The 16,285-nt window shown below is 47.4% G+C and overlaps 1 protein-coding gene across 4 annotated transcripts in view; it reads right to left on the reverse strand.

Annotated features, from left to right (window-relative positions):
* PHF2 (PHD finger protein 2) overlaps window positions 1-16,285 on the reverse strand; it is a 91,529-nt gene that overhangs the window by 18,153 nt on the left and 57,091 nt on the right. For all 4 annotated transcript variants that reach the window (XM_023525776.1, XM_023525777.1, XM_023525775.1 and 1 more), the window contains 7 exons: window positions 10,853-11,013; window positions 8,149-8,290; window positions 5,378-5,564; window positions 3,979-4,141; window positions 2,936-3,023; window positions 2,450-2,556; window positions 852-943 (listed from right to left, as the gene is read on the reverse strand). In XM_023525776.1, coding sequence (XP_023381544.1) covers window positions 852-943; window positions 2,450-2,556; window positions 2,936-3,023; window positions 3,979-4,141; window positions 5,378-5,564; window positions 8,149-8,290; window positions 10,853-11,013 — 940 coding nt within the window. The remainder of the gene's footprint in view (window positions 1-851; window positions 944-2,449; window positions 2,557-2,935; window positions 3,024-3,978; window positions 4,142-5,377; window positions 5,565-8,148; window positions 8,291-10,852; window positions 11,014-16,285) is intronic.

The following is a 16,285-nucleotide window of genomic DNA, read 5'->3' on the forward strand; positions in this document are numbered from 1 at the left end:
ACAAAGCTCCTCCTGGCCGCCTGGCTGAGGTGTGATGGAGGGACGCCCTGCACTGCTCACTCCAAGCCTTGAGGCCAGAGGAGATGTAGCCACAAGACAGCCCTGGGGAGGTACTGGCTGACCCACCCACTCAGCCTGCCCATGAGAGAGGGAAGAAGCACACAGGTGTCCCCCTCCTGGACCCCACCCCCAAGGCCTCCTGCAGGCCTAGCAAGGCCTGCTCGGATAGTGCTGGCTCCCCTGACTGAGAAAGAACTCCCAGTCAGGGGACACTACCCTAGAGAGTCCCCTCTATTTATATCAACAACCTAGGCAAGATGCCAGGGGACGTCTAAAGCCACTTCTCTGAGGCCTCCATTGGAAAAACTGCTACTGCATGGATGAAGGAGCAAGGGTATGTGGGTGGCACAGGACAGTACTAATATGGGAGACAGTACTACTATGGGGGACATGGAGGCACAGGGCAGTACAACTGTAGGTGGCTGTGGGGGGTCATGGGGTAAAGGCCTGCCTTCGTCACAGGGCAAAGCCAGGATGAGCTGATGCCTGGGCCAGGAGGGGCTGACAGGGCATCACTGTTCTCCTGTCCAGAGCCCAACACCTGGTTATTTGGCTAGCGGCTGCTCAGAGGCCTCGTGCTCCCTGCCCTCAGTGCGGTCTCCACCACCAGCTTTCCTTCCCACTGAATCTCCAGACCACCCGGCCCCGACTCTTCAGGGTAGGCTTCTGGATGGAGGGCGCTCTCCTGTTTCTGACCCCATCCCCACCCCAGGTGTCTGATTTGGGCTGGGGATGGCTTCCCACCTGCCACCCTCCCCTCACCCTGGGTCACGCCTAGCACAATTCCCTACCTGCTTTTTCGTCCATGATCTGAAAGCACCATTGAGAATTTTAGCTCCTTGGACTAAATGAGGGGGCAGCTGCTTCCCAGATTTGTGAGAACCTGGGGGGAGATGAAGGAGTTTGCTCAGGTGGGCACCTGCCACCCGCAGGCGACTTCATGCCCAGGGTGAGTGGGGGATGGGGATGAGGGACAGCTCAGGGCTAGACCTTCCAGAGGCCTCAGACCACTGCCACCTGCCCAACTGCCAACGGTTCCTCTTGGAACCTAGGGGATGCCTATCCAGGATGTCCTTCAGGGCAGAAGTGGCCCTCCCACCATCCACCTTCCAGGCCCCTCACACAGGTGGCCTGCCTACCTCTTCTGCCTGTTCTCCAGCCCACCTCAGGAAAGGGCCACAGTTGTGCCCCAAACCAAGCATTCCCAGGTGCTTTCTGATTCTTACCCTCACATGGTCTCCTGCACAGCTGAGGGACACTGGGGGGTGAGTCCAATTCCTGCTGGGGCCCCTCCTCAAAGATGCCCTTGGGGGCCACGGCCAGACCCACAGAAAAAAGAGCATTCCTGTGCCTCCTGCTGGAGAGCTCTGATATTGCCAGGTAACAAAGTGACGATCTGCTTGGCCAGAGGCAGCTCTCTGGATCCTCCTGGCTCCAGGTGGCTATGCTGTCACCTTTCACAGAGGAGGGCCTGAAGCGGAGTGGCAGTGCCGTCCCAGCATGGCCCCACTGGCCAGCACTTGCCCTGGATTCAGTTTCCTGTGTGGCTCTGTCTACACTGCCCCCACCTTGCTTTTCACCAAGCCCCCAAGGCAGGGCACTCCCTCTTCCAACTCCAAATTTGGAGCCTGATAGATGAGTTTCATTGAAACCTGGGCAGCCTAGATTAAGGACCATTTTCAGCTTTCTCATCTCAAATTAAAGCCAAAGTCCAGAGGGTATCGATAGATGGACTCTGCTCTGTTCTTACAGATGCAAAATGGCATCTTCCAGAAAGGCACCGCTGAGAAAAGAAGGCATCGAAACAAAACTCCTCTGGTTCCCTTACCCAGCTGTGGAAAGTCTACGGACCAGAGTGGGGTGTCAGTGCTGATCCCCAAAGTGTGGCCAGCAGGGCCTGGGACTAAGAGTCTTGTGTCCATGGAGGTCAGGGACCTGATGGAGCCCACCTCTCCCGTGTGCCCTCCATGGGACTCTGACATGCACACCCAGCCCCGTATGGTGGGAACACCTACAGGGTCCCTCAGCTGGTGGCCCAGAACCAGACAGATGCCCAGGCCTCTGGATGTCCCCGACCAAGCCCTGTCAGTATCCACATGAGGTCACGAGCACCAAGCAGAATGCAAACCAGGCCTGAGAACCCTTGCCCAGTGCTTTTTCTGAAACATCAGACGGCCCTGCAGACAAAAGTCCAGTTGAGCCCTGCACAGCACAGACAGGGAAACTGAGGCCTGGGAGCTGAGGGGACTTGCTCAGCCTCCTGAAGACAGTGCTTGGCCTGCCTTAGGGTCTGATGTGTGAAGGCAGAACTGTTCTCCCTTCCAGTGTCCCTGAGCTCCACATGCAAACAAACACCCCAGAGCCACAGGCCAAGACACCAGGGACGTACCTTTGAAGGCTTCCAGCAGGTGCTTCCCCATGTACCAGCAGGCGGTTTCAAAGTTGGGAAACTGAGTCAGGCTGCCCAATTTCAACCTTCTTTCTACTTCATATGCTCTGGAAGCCATAGCAAAGCACTGTTCAGTGCAGGTGACACTAAAGGAGGGTGAACCCATGCCATGGCCATGACAAAGCCACACCGAGGCCACGCCTGCTCAGGCCTCCATGCTAGGTCCTGTGTGGTGAGTTGGCCCAGGGAACTACACTGGGACGAGCACACTGTATGAGGGTGAATCCCCTGGGTCAGTGCCCAGACAAAGGCGGCTCAGCCTTTCAATTTACCTCAAACCCACCACAGGCCATAGAGACTAGGCAGCTCAAGGGCCACCTCCTCCTTCCTCCCACGCACATGGAGGCTCAGCCACTCAGGGGAGCTGTCATCACACTGATGGTGGGGACCCTGCCTGGTGGAGCCCAGGGGCAGGTGTGGCCCTACCTCATCTGCATCTCCACGCTCAGGCTGTGGAGGAAGTGTCCCGCGAAGGCCAGGCAGTCCACGGGCGTGAGTGTGGCGTAAATCCAGCCTAGTGAGACAGACGTGGCTAGCCCTTCCCAGCGCTCTCATGCTGGGTTCTTGGTAACTTCCTGGCCTGACTTTGGCCAGCATGGGCTCAGTGCCCTTGTCCACTTGGAAACCCTCAAAGGCGCTCTGGCCTAGCCTCGTGTAATGAAGTAGGTGGGTCCTCCAGGAAGGAGACCATGTCTGAGCTGGCTAAGTCTGTTCAATCCAGCTCCACACAGTACAGACAGGGAAACTCAGGCTGGGGAGCTGAGGGAACTTGCTCAGACCCACTCCGGGTTGGGCCACCCAGCATCCTTGAGCTCCACGTGCAGGAGTGAAGGGAGATGAGGCAGGGCTGCCACACCTCCTGAGAGAATTGGGTTAATCCCGACATCATCCGCAAAGATGAAGCCTGGGCCAGACTTGGGTAGACAACTGATTGTAGGGAACCAGGTATATGGGTGGACCTAGCTCAAGAAAGACTCAGAGGCATAAATGTGAGGACCCCATATATGACAGTGAGAAAATCTGAGCATTGACTGGTTATTTAGTGGAACTAAGTACTTGTTAACTATTCATTTTAAGGTGTGATAACACTATGGTAATTATGTCATTTTTAAAAGGAAGGCTTTCAGAGATGGTGAATATTTATGAGTGAAGCAATGTGATGCCTATAAAGGAAGTTTATCTGCTTGTGTCCTACTTCCTCCTTCTGCTATGTTTGAAATGTCAAGATCAGCAAATCCCCATTTCTGCTGGTGTGGCTGGGCTCTCTGGGCCCCATGCAATTCTATGCCCCTGGCCCAGCATCCATGAGCACAGCTAGGTCAGAGGATGCAGGGGCTCTCTGCCAAAAGGTGACCCCGGAGTTGACTGCACACTGGGCCTGTCCCAGGACAAGGCGGCAGACAGCCAGGGCCTGCCTTCCCAGGGTAGACCCCAGTGGTGGGAATGCAGCATGGAGCCAGGGCACTCACCTGAGGGGATGAAGAGTGTCTGGCCCTGTTTGAGGGTGCACTTGTAGCATTTGTCCACCTGGTCAGCAAAGAACATCTCACTGTGGTTCGAGGCCGACTGCCAGCGCTCATACAAGGAGATGTTGGCCGAAGCCGGTTTGATGAGATAGAAGATCTTCTCCCCCTGTCAACGAGAGGCCATTGGCAAAGCCCACCACATGCCATGAATGCAGTGGGGACAGAGCTTGCCATGACCCAGGGATGCTGGGGGTAGGGTGAGTAGAACCCACCACGTCCTGGGGATGTTGTGGGGAAAGAGCTCACCATTACCCAGGATGATTGGGGGCAGGCGGCGGGGGGGCGGGGAGGGACAGAGACCGCCATGTCCTGGAGATGCTAGCAGGGGGGTGTTGAGGCAGAGCCCACCATGACCCAGAGATACTGGGTATGCTAGGGTTCTGGTTCTGGGTCCTGGCTTAGACATCATCCTTCCCAGGCCCACTGTTCCTCCCCTGAAATGCTGTGGCAACACATACTTTACAATTCAGAAGTCTGCATGTTCAGAAGGTTCTAGGCATAGGAGTCCCCTCGCATGGGAGGGGAACACTTGCTACCCAACACTCCATATCTCTGCACACTAAGAACACCATGCATGTCAAGGAGCAACAAAGCTGTGACCCACTGTCTGAAGAGTTACAGGAAAGCTCTGCTCTAGAGAGTACCTTGGGTCTTGTCTGGAGATAAAAGGAGGCCCCAATGCCAGGCTCCAGCTGACCCTGTGCTCAGACCAGGACAGGGAGATTCTGGAGCCATTGAGGCCCTCACTCTCAGGGCGGAAGGACTGCAGAGGGTGGGGGAAAAGGGGCACAGGGCAGGACTTGCCTAGTCTGGGGAGACTTGGCTGGGGTGGCTGAGCCCAAGGCTCAGAGTCTCCTTTTTTTGTTTTCACATATTCCTTTTCCTTTTCCCTTAGCTTCTTTATCTGCATCTAGCCAGGGGCCTCCAGCCTTCCTGGCCACTCAGATGCACCTGAAGCCTCTACCCAAGCTCCTGCCCTTCCCGCATAGTCCTTTGCAGGAGGACCCCAATGGGGCAAGCTCCCTTGTCCCCTCTCCAGGAAGTCTTTCCAGTACTGCTCTCCCTTCTCTGGATAAGAGCGGCCACTGAGCACTTGGTCACCACTGCAGTAGGCCTCCTCATGATTGCCTCGTGAGTCTCAGTCTTTAGAAAAAGGCAATACGCTTTGGTCCTGAGGTTCTTTGATCTTGAGATACTCCTGCCCTCTTTATCTCCCAGGGAAGAAACATCTTGTCCCTTGTCCTTCCCAGTGCTGGACACTATTAGGGCTCATGAAGACTGAAAATGGTCTTGCAGACTGACAGTGACCTGATCAAGGGCAGTGAGTGCCCCCAAGGCTCACCTTGAGCACGTGGTACCAGGCGGAGGCACCCCCAGAGTCAATGTGGAAGTCAGTATAGCTGTCCTTCACACAGATCAGGCAGTACTTGGTCACCTTGGGCTTAGCCAGTAATGCATCGTCAGGCCAGTAGTTTTCCACCCAGGACAGTTTCTTCACAATGTCAGGCGGCTCCACAAAGCTGGACATTCTGGGGGCAGGGATGGGAAGAGCAGTCAGTGAGCTGTGGTGGGAAATGTCACCATGTTTGTTAGGCCCTGGGTGGGGTGGGAAAGGTGCTCTGAGATGTACGTGCCATACCCATTTCTCACTTCTGGCTACACGGCATCATTTCCATCTTACAGATGAAAATACTGAGGCTCACAGAAGAGAACAAGCTGGGCTGGCTGCTGAGGGTGGCTGTGGCAGGTGTCTAACACTGGTCTCCCCACCAAAAGTCGGGTGCAGAGAAGGCCTGAGGACTGTCCAACCTGGAGATGGCCCCTTCCTGGAGACCCAGAAAGGGTGTTTTCCTGGATTGGTCCATACCATGCTGTCACAACAGGCTAAGAGTAAGTGTCAATTTTCATATACAGCCCAGGTACCTTCTAACAAGGCCAAATGAAAATCTGCTTATCTCCAGTGCTGACAATTGGGTACCTGGAACCCTCTGCCACACTGGTCTGTCAGACCAGCCAGTTTACTTCCAGGGAACGTATGAAAAGGCGAAGGCAGTCTTTGCTTCAATCGGATGTCACTGTCCTGGATAAAATGCATAATACTGCATCAAGAATGTTATCAGCACCTGTGCAGTGACACCTCAGCTGCCCCAAGGGCCAGTCTCAGCATTCTTGCTGCCTCAGGTGAGATGGAATCCACACATCTCTGCATTCAAGGCTATGCTAGCAGATAAGACTGTCAAATCAGAAGTCAGGCTACCCTGAGCTCAAGGGCCTCAGTCACTGGCCCTCTTCTTTAAATCACTGGCTTCTTCCCAAATACAATTCCTTTATATCCCCCATTACTCATCTGTGTCTGTGTCTGCCTCTTGGACCCTCCACAGTCCAGGTGCATCGCTGCCACAGAAGGGCCTCTGCCCTGCCAGCCTGGGGTACTTAAACTATATATACACCATCCACCATCCACATGGCCCCAAATGACCTCTTTTCCTTGCTTGACTGTTCCTCAGGTACAAACCTGCCCCTTCTCCTGTTGCCAATGCCAGATGCTCCTTGAAGCTTTTCAGAGGCCCCTGGAGAGGAGGGGAGGTGACACAAGGCCCCCAAGGATGCCTTGGTAGCCTCAACAGACAACTTTGGGGATAGACTGTATTGATGAAGCAGAGACCATACTCCCTCCTTCTCAGATGGTGTAGAACAGGATTCCAGGGCATTTGATGGCCCTGGCACCGAGACCATAAACAGCCAGGTTTGAAGGGTACATGATCCTCCAACTGTCCTTGGAGTAGGCTGGAGGACACCAGAAGCACCATACATTTTTTTGCCAGCAAAGAGGTGGCTCTGAGAGGCCCAATGGGAAACCCCAAGCCAAAGCATCATCTTCTCCCAGCTTCATCACCCTGTAAAGACCCCTCTGGCCAGGGTAGCCAACCAAGTTGATGGTGACATGAGTCTATTCTTTGGTTCCAAATCAACACACTCTTCAGAACTTAGCCTTGGAGTAAATCCTTCTTGTGAATACACATACAGGAGGCTGTTTTCTCCAGATACCATAACCCACCTTATTTTCCTTTTTGCCTTTGCTGTCAGAAAGCAAATGAAACCCAGCATCCAGTGACATTATTTCATTATAGATCCTGGCACAGTTCTGTATTACATTTCTCAATGTGGTTTCCAATAACTTGTTTTTTTTCCCCTCCTGCCCTTTTGTACATGGGCTACTTTGTTACCTAGTGTGCTTTCTAGAATTAACAAGGTAGAAATAATCCACAAATAATATTGTTCTTAAACTAAACCATTGTCAACTCATGCCTTGAGGTGAGAGAATGTAAGAGACCTTTCCCAAAGGCCAGCTGGGGAGCAACAGGGATTTAACAGAGTGGCCAAGAGGGGTACAGCCAGGGGAGTTAGGGCGCCACCTGTCAGAGGTCCTGGGAAAAGAGTCACAAAGACATGGGGCAGAGCCACAGAATGACAACCTCTATCAACATAAGCCTAGCACTAGGTGGGCCCAGATAGCAGAGAGCCTTGTGCAGACACCTTGTCCTTGAGAAATGCAGCAAGCAGGTGGGGACCCAACATGGGGATGGAGTAGGGGGTAACGAGGTGGCTCAGGCTGGGAAGGCAGGAGCAGAGCGGCTGCTACTGCATGATCCTATTGTGCTAAAGGTGTAAATTAAAGTGTGTGCATACACATGAGCAAGTATAAGAATGTGTGCACATGTCAGTGTGGCATAGGGGCGTGAGGGAGCATGTATACCTGCGTGTCTGCATAAGTGCATCAGTGTGTTAGTGTCTCAGTGTATGTGCATGTGTATGTGTGTGTGCACACATGCCACGAATGTGTCATGATGAGCGTGTGCACTCTAGTAGAAAGCACTCCAAGCTGTTACCAGTGGGTCTTTCTGGGGAGCAGGATAAGGCAAACCAAAGGATAAACTGGCGTCCTGCTCCTTATTTTCTGTTTGAATTGTTCACAATGCATAACTTGCATACTTTATAAGAAAAACAGCAAAATAGTGCCATGTGTGATATTTTACACTCCCTGAGACCTGTCATGTGTGTGCCTGCCGGATGGGGGAGGGCATGCCCACAGGCCTCACCCACCCCACTCACCTGGTGTCAGAGAACTCGAGGCTAGTGAGGCTGAGGACCCGCCTGCGGCTGGTGCTATAGTAATAGTCCACAAATTCCTTCAGTTTCATCTTGCAGTCTTTCTGCTTGGTTACATCTGTCACATCCACGCTCCGCTCTGGGCCTAGGGAGGCAGCGGAGGAGGGTGAGTGCCCCAGGGTGATGGCTTGGCTTCCTGTGAGGTTGGGCCAGGACAAGTAGCCAAGGAAAGGGCTGGACACTGAAGTTCTGGTCTCTGCCATCCAACCCTCCACCCTGCCCACTCCCCCTGGGCTACCAGAAGGATCCCATGATGCAATGAGGTGGCAGAGTCACCAGCCTCAGGTAAGGTGGTCAGATAAGCAATTAAAAATACAGGTTGCTAGGTAAATTTGAACTTAAGATAAATAATGAAGATAGTTTTAGTATAAGTATATCCTGAATAATGCATGGAACAAACTTATATTTTAAAAATTAAAAAATTAAGAAAGCTCTGCATTTCTAGGGAACCAACTCAATATTCTGAAAATTAATAAGTGAAAAAAAAAAACACATTTATCCTACATTTTCTATAGTTGATGAGGAAAAGTGCAGGTAATATTGTTGATGATAGAAAGTTTAGCACAACCGAATCACCAATGAGGGAAATATTTTGTAGAGGACTCACAATTAACAGAAGGGGAAAGAAGGACAGGAATAACCAACTCTTCCTTCCCAACAGTCTTCCATAGCTGCTCAGACCTAGAGCTGAAAAGCTGATGAGAGTTTCTGTGGACAAATGGGGTGGACTTCCTGGATCACTGCCTAAAAGTGGGTGGTCAGGCATGGCAGGCCTTTAGCCAAATGGAAGCACCCCTATCCAGGAAGGATGCTGCCAACAACCTGAATTCAGACTTGAGCAAACTTCTCACCACATGGTGCAGGAACTACTGGGGACAGACGAACATGCTATTTGAGACCACAGGGATGCTGTCGGCCAAATTCTCAGTGCGAGGTTTTCCTAAATCTCAATGTGCGAAATTCTCCATGACTAACAATCCCATTTCTCTAACAAACCAATGGAATGGAAAGGAGAGAGGGCTGTTCCAGAAGAAAAGAGTCTGAAGGGACATAAAAACCCAATAAAGTGTGTGGTCTTGTTTGGATTCTGATTCAAACAGTCAAACGTAAAAGGGTAACTGAAGAATTATGGTGGGTCTTAGATGATATTAAGGAATTATCATTTGTGTTGTAGAGTGCAAGAATCGAATTGGGATTACATTAAAAAAAAAAAAAAACATCTCTTAGAGCTGTGTATTGGAGTTGTCATGGGTGACATGATGGATGTACCAGAGTTTGGCTTTAAAATACTCTGGAAGCGGGTGGTCAGGAAAAAGTGAGGGAGACAGAAAAACAGGCAAAAGCTGGGCATGTAAGGCTCACTGCTGATTCCTCTTATTTTGTGTGTGTGTGTGTGAAAAGTTCCATAATAAAACAATTAAATGGGGAGAGACATTTACAATAAAAGCCTCTAAGACCATCTCTCGATGTGACATAACTGTGGTACAGAGGGCAGGGCCTGGGCATAATCAAGCCTGGGGCCTAAAGGACAGAGCAGTGGGCAGAATGACACTAGCTTATATGTGGGAAGAGCCTAAAAAAATGCCTGGCCCCTGGGAGGCATCCACTAGATGTTGGCTGTTCTTCCAGGTGCTATTATAGGCCTGGCACATAGCCCAGACAGCAGTCATCGCCAGGCTAGAAAGTGAGTCCCTCTCTCTCCCTGGCACAAGTGGGTCAGCCCTAGAACCAGCCCTGGTAGGCTCTGTCCGGCTTCAGAGAGTGGTGTGGCCCCTGGTTCTCATATAAATGATCTTATTTAGTCCCTACACCTGTCCCACCATAGGTTTTACAGATTCAGAGGGTCAAGGTTTGGGCAATGGAGCAACTCATCTGTGGTCGTGGTGCCGGCACCCTCACCTATCCAGTATGTGGCTAGGGCCAGCTTGGACATTTGCCATTTCAGGGTCGTTCCTTCTCCTCCACTGGCTATCCAGGCATCCTCTCCAACACACTGAGCCCTGGCAACCTCAAAGGCCTCAAAGCCAGGGCCATATGGCCACTGGCCCAGCTGGGGTCACTACTGGGGGTATGGTGACCTTTCCATGCCAGCTGCGTCATGGATAACACCCCAGTATACATGGGTACTTCCTTCCTTCCACCCAGAAGTATCCTGCCTGAGGGTGTCCACATTGCTGGAAACTGCCAGGGGATATAAGACAAGGCTGCTGACAGCATCAGCTGGAACCCAGAGGGATCGAGCAAAGAGGTGGCCCTGGGCGATGGGAAGGTGTGTCCTGGGGCAGATGAGTGAGGCCGCTCCCAGGAGAGACTGAGGAGGACGTAGCACAAGCCTCGGGGAAGTGGCTCCACCTGGCTGGGTCTTCCTGGCATGACTATCATTAGCGTCCAACAGTAATGGAATTTGCAGCTGGCAGAATCAACGGGTCCCTAAAACAGCCCTTACTTTGCAGACTGAGTAACTGCGAGGGGAAGGGGCCTGGGTCAAATGTCACTTAGGTGGGACATGGGATCTAATCTTAAAAGCACCCACAACAGAGCACAGAGACTCTGAGTCATACCCACTCACACAACACAGGGATTCAGCCAGGGGTCCAGGCCAGCAGACCCTGGATACCCACGGCTGCATGAAGTGGAGGGCACTTACCCACGTAGTTCTCAACATCACTGACGTAGAAGGTGGGGGCTGGGACCGCCAGGCCCAGCCCATCTTTCTTGGGAACGAGAATGGGCTCGGTGAAGCCATGCTCCTCCATGTACCCCAACGTAAGCTGGCTGCCCGGCACACGGGCCACCACATCTTCCGCACTGCAAGGAAGTGAACTTCAGAGGTCACATTGGCTTGGTGGGGAGCAGCCTCCCTGCATCCTGACAGGCCTAGAAAGGGGCTCAGGGCTGAAGACCTGACATACCCCCCCCACACCAGTGTCATGCCTGGAGGTCATAGAGCAGCCACACCACAGGGTCTTACACATCCCTCAGACAGAAACCTCAAGATCTAGAGGGTTCAGGCATCTATCCAGGGGTGAGGTGAGAGGTGAATGGGAGACAAGAACACATCACACCCATCCCTCCTACTAAGGCTGAGATCCTCCCCCATCACTCTTTGTTCTCCCAGCTCCCTCTACCTGAGCCCCTGCATAGGGTGGGTCTAAGGCCTGAGGATGCAGCGGATGGAGACAAAGCCCTTCTCAATGGAAAACTGATCTACAGATTCCACACAAGCCCTATCAAAATACCAGTTTACATCTTTGCAGAAATTGACAAGCTGAACTTAGAATGCTGACTAAAAATGTAAGGTACCCAGATGACTAAAAGTCTTAAAAATGAAGAACAAAATTGGAGGATACTTCCAAATTTCAAAATTCATTACAAAGCTACAATAATCAAGACTGTGTGGTAATGGCATAAGAAGAGACATAAGGATCAATGGAACATAACTGAGTGTCTAGGTATAAACCCAAACATCTGTGGTCAACTGCTTTTCATCAAGAGTGCCAAGATAATTCAATGAAGAAAGAAAATGGTGCATGGGAGAACTAAATAGCCACATGCAAAAGAATGAAGTTGGACCCCAACCCCACACCATATACAAAATTTAACTCAAAATTAGTCAAAGACCTAAATATAAGAGCTAAAACCATAAAACTTTTAGAAGAAAATACAGGCATAAATCTTCATGACCTTGAATTTAGCACTGTTGTTGTTTTTTTTTTTTAGATTAGACACTAAAAGCACAAATGACCAAAGAAAAATTAATTAGACTTCATCAATATCACAAATTTTTTGTGCTTCAAAGAAGCACTATCGAAAAGCGAAAAGACAACCCAAAGAATGAAAGTATCTGGTAAGTGATGAGTATCCAGAATATGTAAAGGACTCTGACAACTTAACAATAAAAAGACAATCCAATTAATGGAAAGGGGTTAAAATAACATGGAACTGGACTTCTGGTTTCAAATGTCACATGTAAAGAGCCTGAAAGTTGTCATTCCTATCTTCAATACAAGAAAAAAAAGTTGAACAAACTGAAAACCAATGACTTTTCTTAGATTTATCAGATAATTGGGGTTACATGAAAAATAGCCACCCCAAAATTTGGAGAGACAGGCAAATACAGAAAATTCACAGCCAGGAGAAACTTACCTGAAGGAGAAGCTGCTGGAAGAATTTAACTGATAGGAAAAAACACTTAAATAGTAATTTTTAACAAAGTGTAGAAGTTGAGTGGGGACTAGCTTAATAGTTAAAAACTCCTGGGGGCCCAGTCTAAGAGGATACCCACACTTTCATGGATTTTATTTCCAGGAACTCTACCAGGTTCTCATGATGAAGATTTGCTCTTATTTCAGGCAGAGGAAGGGAAAAAGTAACTATGTTTAAATATACTCACTGTGTTCTCCATAACAATGTTTACCTCCAGGAGAACTTACTTTACCATACCCTTATCTGACAGGGGGAAGGGCAAGTAGACAACTGCAGCCCTCACAAGCCTTCCTGTCTCAGGTAAGGAGGGAAAAAGAAAAGGCCAAGAAATGCTTCTGAAGGTAACAGCCCAGAGCCCTGAGCCCACTAAAACACTGAGATTTAATCATTAAATTATAGAACATTTCCATTCCTCAAAACCTTACCATCATGTTACAGTATAATAACAGTTAAGTATAATTGAGAGAGCTGCAAGATATAGACTATTTAAAAAGGAGTTCTTAGGGAAACCTAAAGAAAACAAAACAGGGGGCAAAACAAAAACAAAAACAAACAAACAAAAAAAACTAGAAGAAGTAATGCCTCTGGCATCTACGGTTACAGCAAACATATATTGACCTAGTCAGGTCAATATAAAACCTCATACTAAATGCCTAATTACCTCAGTTCCTATTATCCAATACATTATGTCCAGCTTTTGACAAAATATTATAAGACATGCTAAAAGGCAAGAAAATCCATAGTCTGAAGAGACAAATTAAGCATCAGAACAAGACTCAGATAGAGCACAGAATTTGGAATTATCAGATAGGAAATTTAAAATAATTGTGACTAATAAGTTAGGAGTGCTAATGGATAAAGTGGACAACATGCAAGAACAGATGGGTAATGTAAGCAGAAAGATGGAAACTCTACTAATCAAAAAGAACTGCTAGGGGAAAAAAAGAAAAACTAACATAAATGAAGGAAGCCTGGACAGCTGAGGAAAGAATCAGTAAGCTTGGAGTATGTCAACAAAAACTTTCAAACCTGAAAGGCAAAGACAACAAGGAATAAAAAAGGGGGAAACAGAATATCCAAGAAATGTAGAACAATTACAAAAAGAGTAATATTTGTCTGATGGGAATACCAGAAGGAAAAGAAAGAGAAAAAGGAGAAGAAATGTTTGAAGTAATAATGACAAAATTTTCCAAAATTAATGACAGACATGTAACCAGAAATCCAGAAAGCTCAGACAACATCAAGCAGCATAAATACCAAAACAAAACAAAATAAAACAAAACCCCCAAATCTATACTTAGGCATGTTATATCAAACTGTAGAAAATCAAAGACAAAGAAAATAGCCTGAAAGAAGTCAGATGAGAGAAATCAACCTCTGGCATGAAAGAGTGAAGAGCTCTACTGATCTGCACCCCAGTGAAACTGGTGAAAATTATTTTAAAAAACAACTACATAAAGCCTCTGGAATTGGTCCTAAGAGAAAACAACAAACGAAGAAACATCTGTGCAAGAAATCTATGAAAGCTCAGTAAGAATTGAAAGGTTATGTGATATTTAACCCAACACCACTCTCTCTCTACACCTTTCCAGCTCAATGAAGAGGAGCCTCCACTCCAGAAGGCCACAGCCAAGGACATGGGGATGCTGAATGAAGAGTTCCCCAGCAGCTCCCAGGTGGGAGGCTGTCTTCCTGGAGGAGTAGGATATCAGCCTCTTATCCCTCCCCAGCTGTCTGTTGCTGAGGCTAAGTCCTGGGTAAGGGCTGCCAAGAAGTGGCCCACACTTGTGGAACTGAGGCACTACCCTGAGTGTGGCACCCTGAGAATACTAGGGCCCTGATCACCCTTCCCTGGCTACTTCTACTCAGCATTCTCCTAGTCAGAGCAAATAGTCAAGAAAAAGAAATAAATGAAAAACCAACAATCCAATTAAAAAATGGGCAGAAGACCTGAACAGATACTTCTCCAAAGAGGAAATACAGATGGCTAACGGACATGTGAAAAGATGCTCAAGGTCGCTAATCACCAGAGAAATGTAAATTAAAACCACAATGAGATAGCATCTCACACCCGTCAGAATGGCTATCATCAATAAATCAAAAAACAGCAAGTGTTGGCGAGGATGCGGAGAAAAGGGAATCCTCATACATTGTTGGTGGGATAGCAAATTGGTACAGCCGCTATGGAAAACAGTATGGAGGTTCCTCAAAAAATTTAAAATGGATATACCTTTTGACCCAGCAATTGCACTTCTGAGTATTTATCCAAAGAAAACTAAAACAATAATTCGTAAAGATCTATGCACTCCAATATTCATGGCAGCACAATTTACAATAGCCAAGGTATGGAGGCAACCTAAATGCCCATCAACAGACGATTGGATAAAGAAATTATGGTTCATATATACAATGGAATATTATTCAGCCATTAAAAAAATGAAATCCTACCATTTGCAACAACATGGATGGACCTACAGGTTATTATGCTGAGTGAAATAAGTCATACAGAGAAAGATAGAATCCATATGATTTCACTTATATGCGGTATCTAAGGAACAAAAAGAACAAACTAATCAAAAACAGACTCACAAATACAGTGGACAATTTGGTGACAGACAGAGGGAAGGGGGATTGGGAGGCTGGGAGAATGGGGTGAAGGGTTAAAGAAGTACAAATTAGTAGTTGATAGTTGGGCGCAGGGAACATGGCAGAGGGAATGCAGTTAACATTAATATGATGGCTAAGTGGAGGGCCAGGAGAGGGAGGGAGCAATTTGGGGGATTGTTTTATGAACATTATAGATATCTAACCAATGTACTGTATACTTGAAACTAATTAGAATAAATTAATTAATTTAAAAGAAAGAAGGAAAGAAAGAAAGAAAGAAAGAAAGAAAGAAAGAAAGAAAGAAAGAAAGAAAGAAAGAAAGAAAGAAAGAAAGAAAGGAAAAAAGAAAGAAAGAAAGAAAAGAAAAAAGAAAGAAAAGAAAAAAGAAAGAAAAGAAAAGAAAAGGAAAAGAAAAGAAAAGAAAAGAAAAGAAAAGAAAAGAAAAGAAAAAAGAAAAGAAAAGAAAAGAAAGAAAGAAAGAAACATAACCCCACATTGGAAAAGGAAAAAAGTAAAACTATCTATTCAAATATGACATGATCTTGTATACAAAAAAATCATAAAGAATCTACTAAAAGACAATCATAACAGATAAACTAGTTCATCAAGGTTGTGGGATATAAGATCAATTATAAAAATCAATCATATTTCAGAACAGTTGCAATGAACAATTTGAAAATAAAATTAAGAAAACAATTCCACATATAAGCGCATCGAAAAGAATAAATCAATCAAGAATAAATTTTAAAAAGGAAGTGCAAAACTTATACTCTGAAAACTAAAAAACATTGTTGAAAGAAATGTAAAAGATCTTGATAAATAGGAAAATAACCCGTATTCATGAGTTGAAAGACTTAACATGGTTAAGATGGCAATACTCTGATTCTACTGATCTACAGATTCAACACAATCCACACCAGAGTTGCAGATAACCTCTTTGTAAAAAACTGACAAACTGATCCTAAAATTCATATGGAATTGCAAGAGATCTGGAATAACCAAAACAATCTTGAAAAAGAAAAACAAAATTGAAGGATTCACACATCTCAATTTCAAAACTTATTGCAAAGCTACAGTAATCAAAACAGTGTGAGACTGGATTAAGGATAAAGAGAGATTAGTGGGGTAGAATTAAGGGTCCAGGAAAAAGTGCATATATCTACGACCAAGAGATTTTCGACAAGTGTGCCAAGACCATTTAATAGTGAAAGAACTGTCTTTTTAATAAATATGCAGGAACAAATGGATAGCTGCAAGCAAAAAAATG

The sequence above is a fragment of the Pteropus vampyrus genome, unplaced genomic scaffold (assembly GCF_000151845.1).
Source record: "Pteropus vampyrus isolate Shadow unplaced genomic scaffold, Pvam_2.0 Scaffold623, whole genome shotgun sequence".
Classification (NCBI taxonomy): domain Eukaryota; kingdom Metazoa; phylum Chordata; class Mammalia; order Chiroptera; family Pteropodidae; genus Pteropus; species Pteropus vampyrus.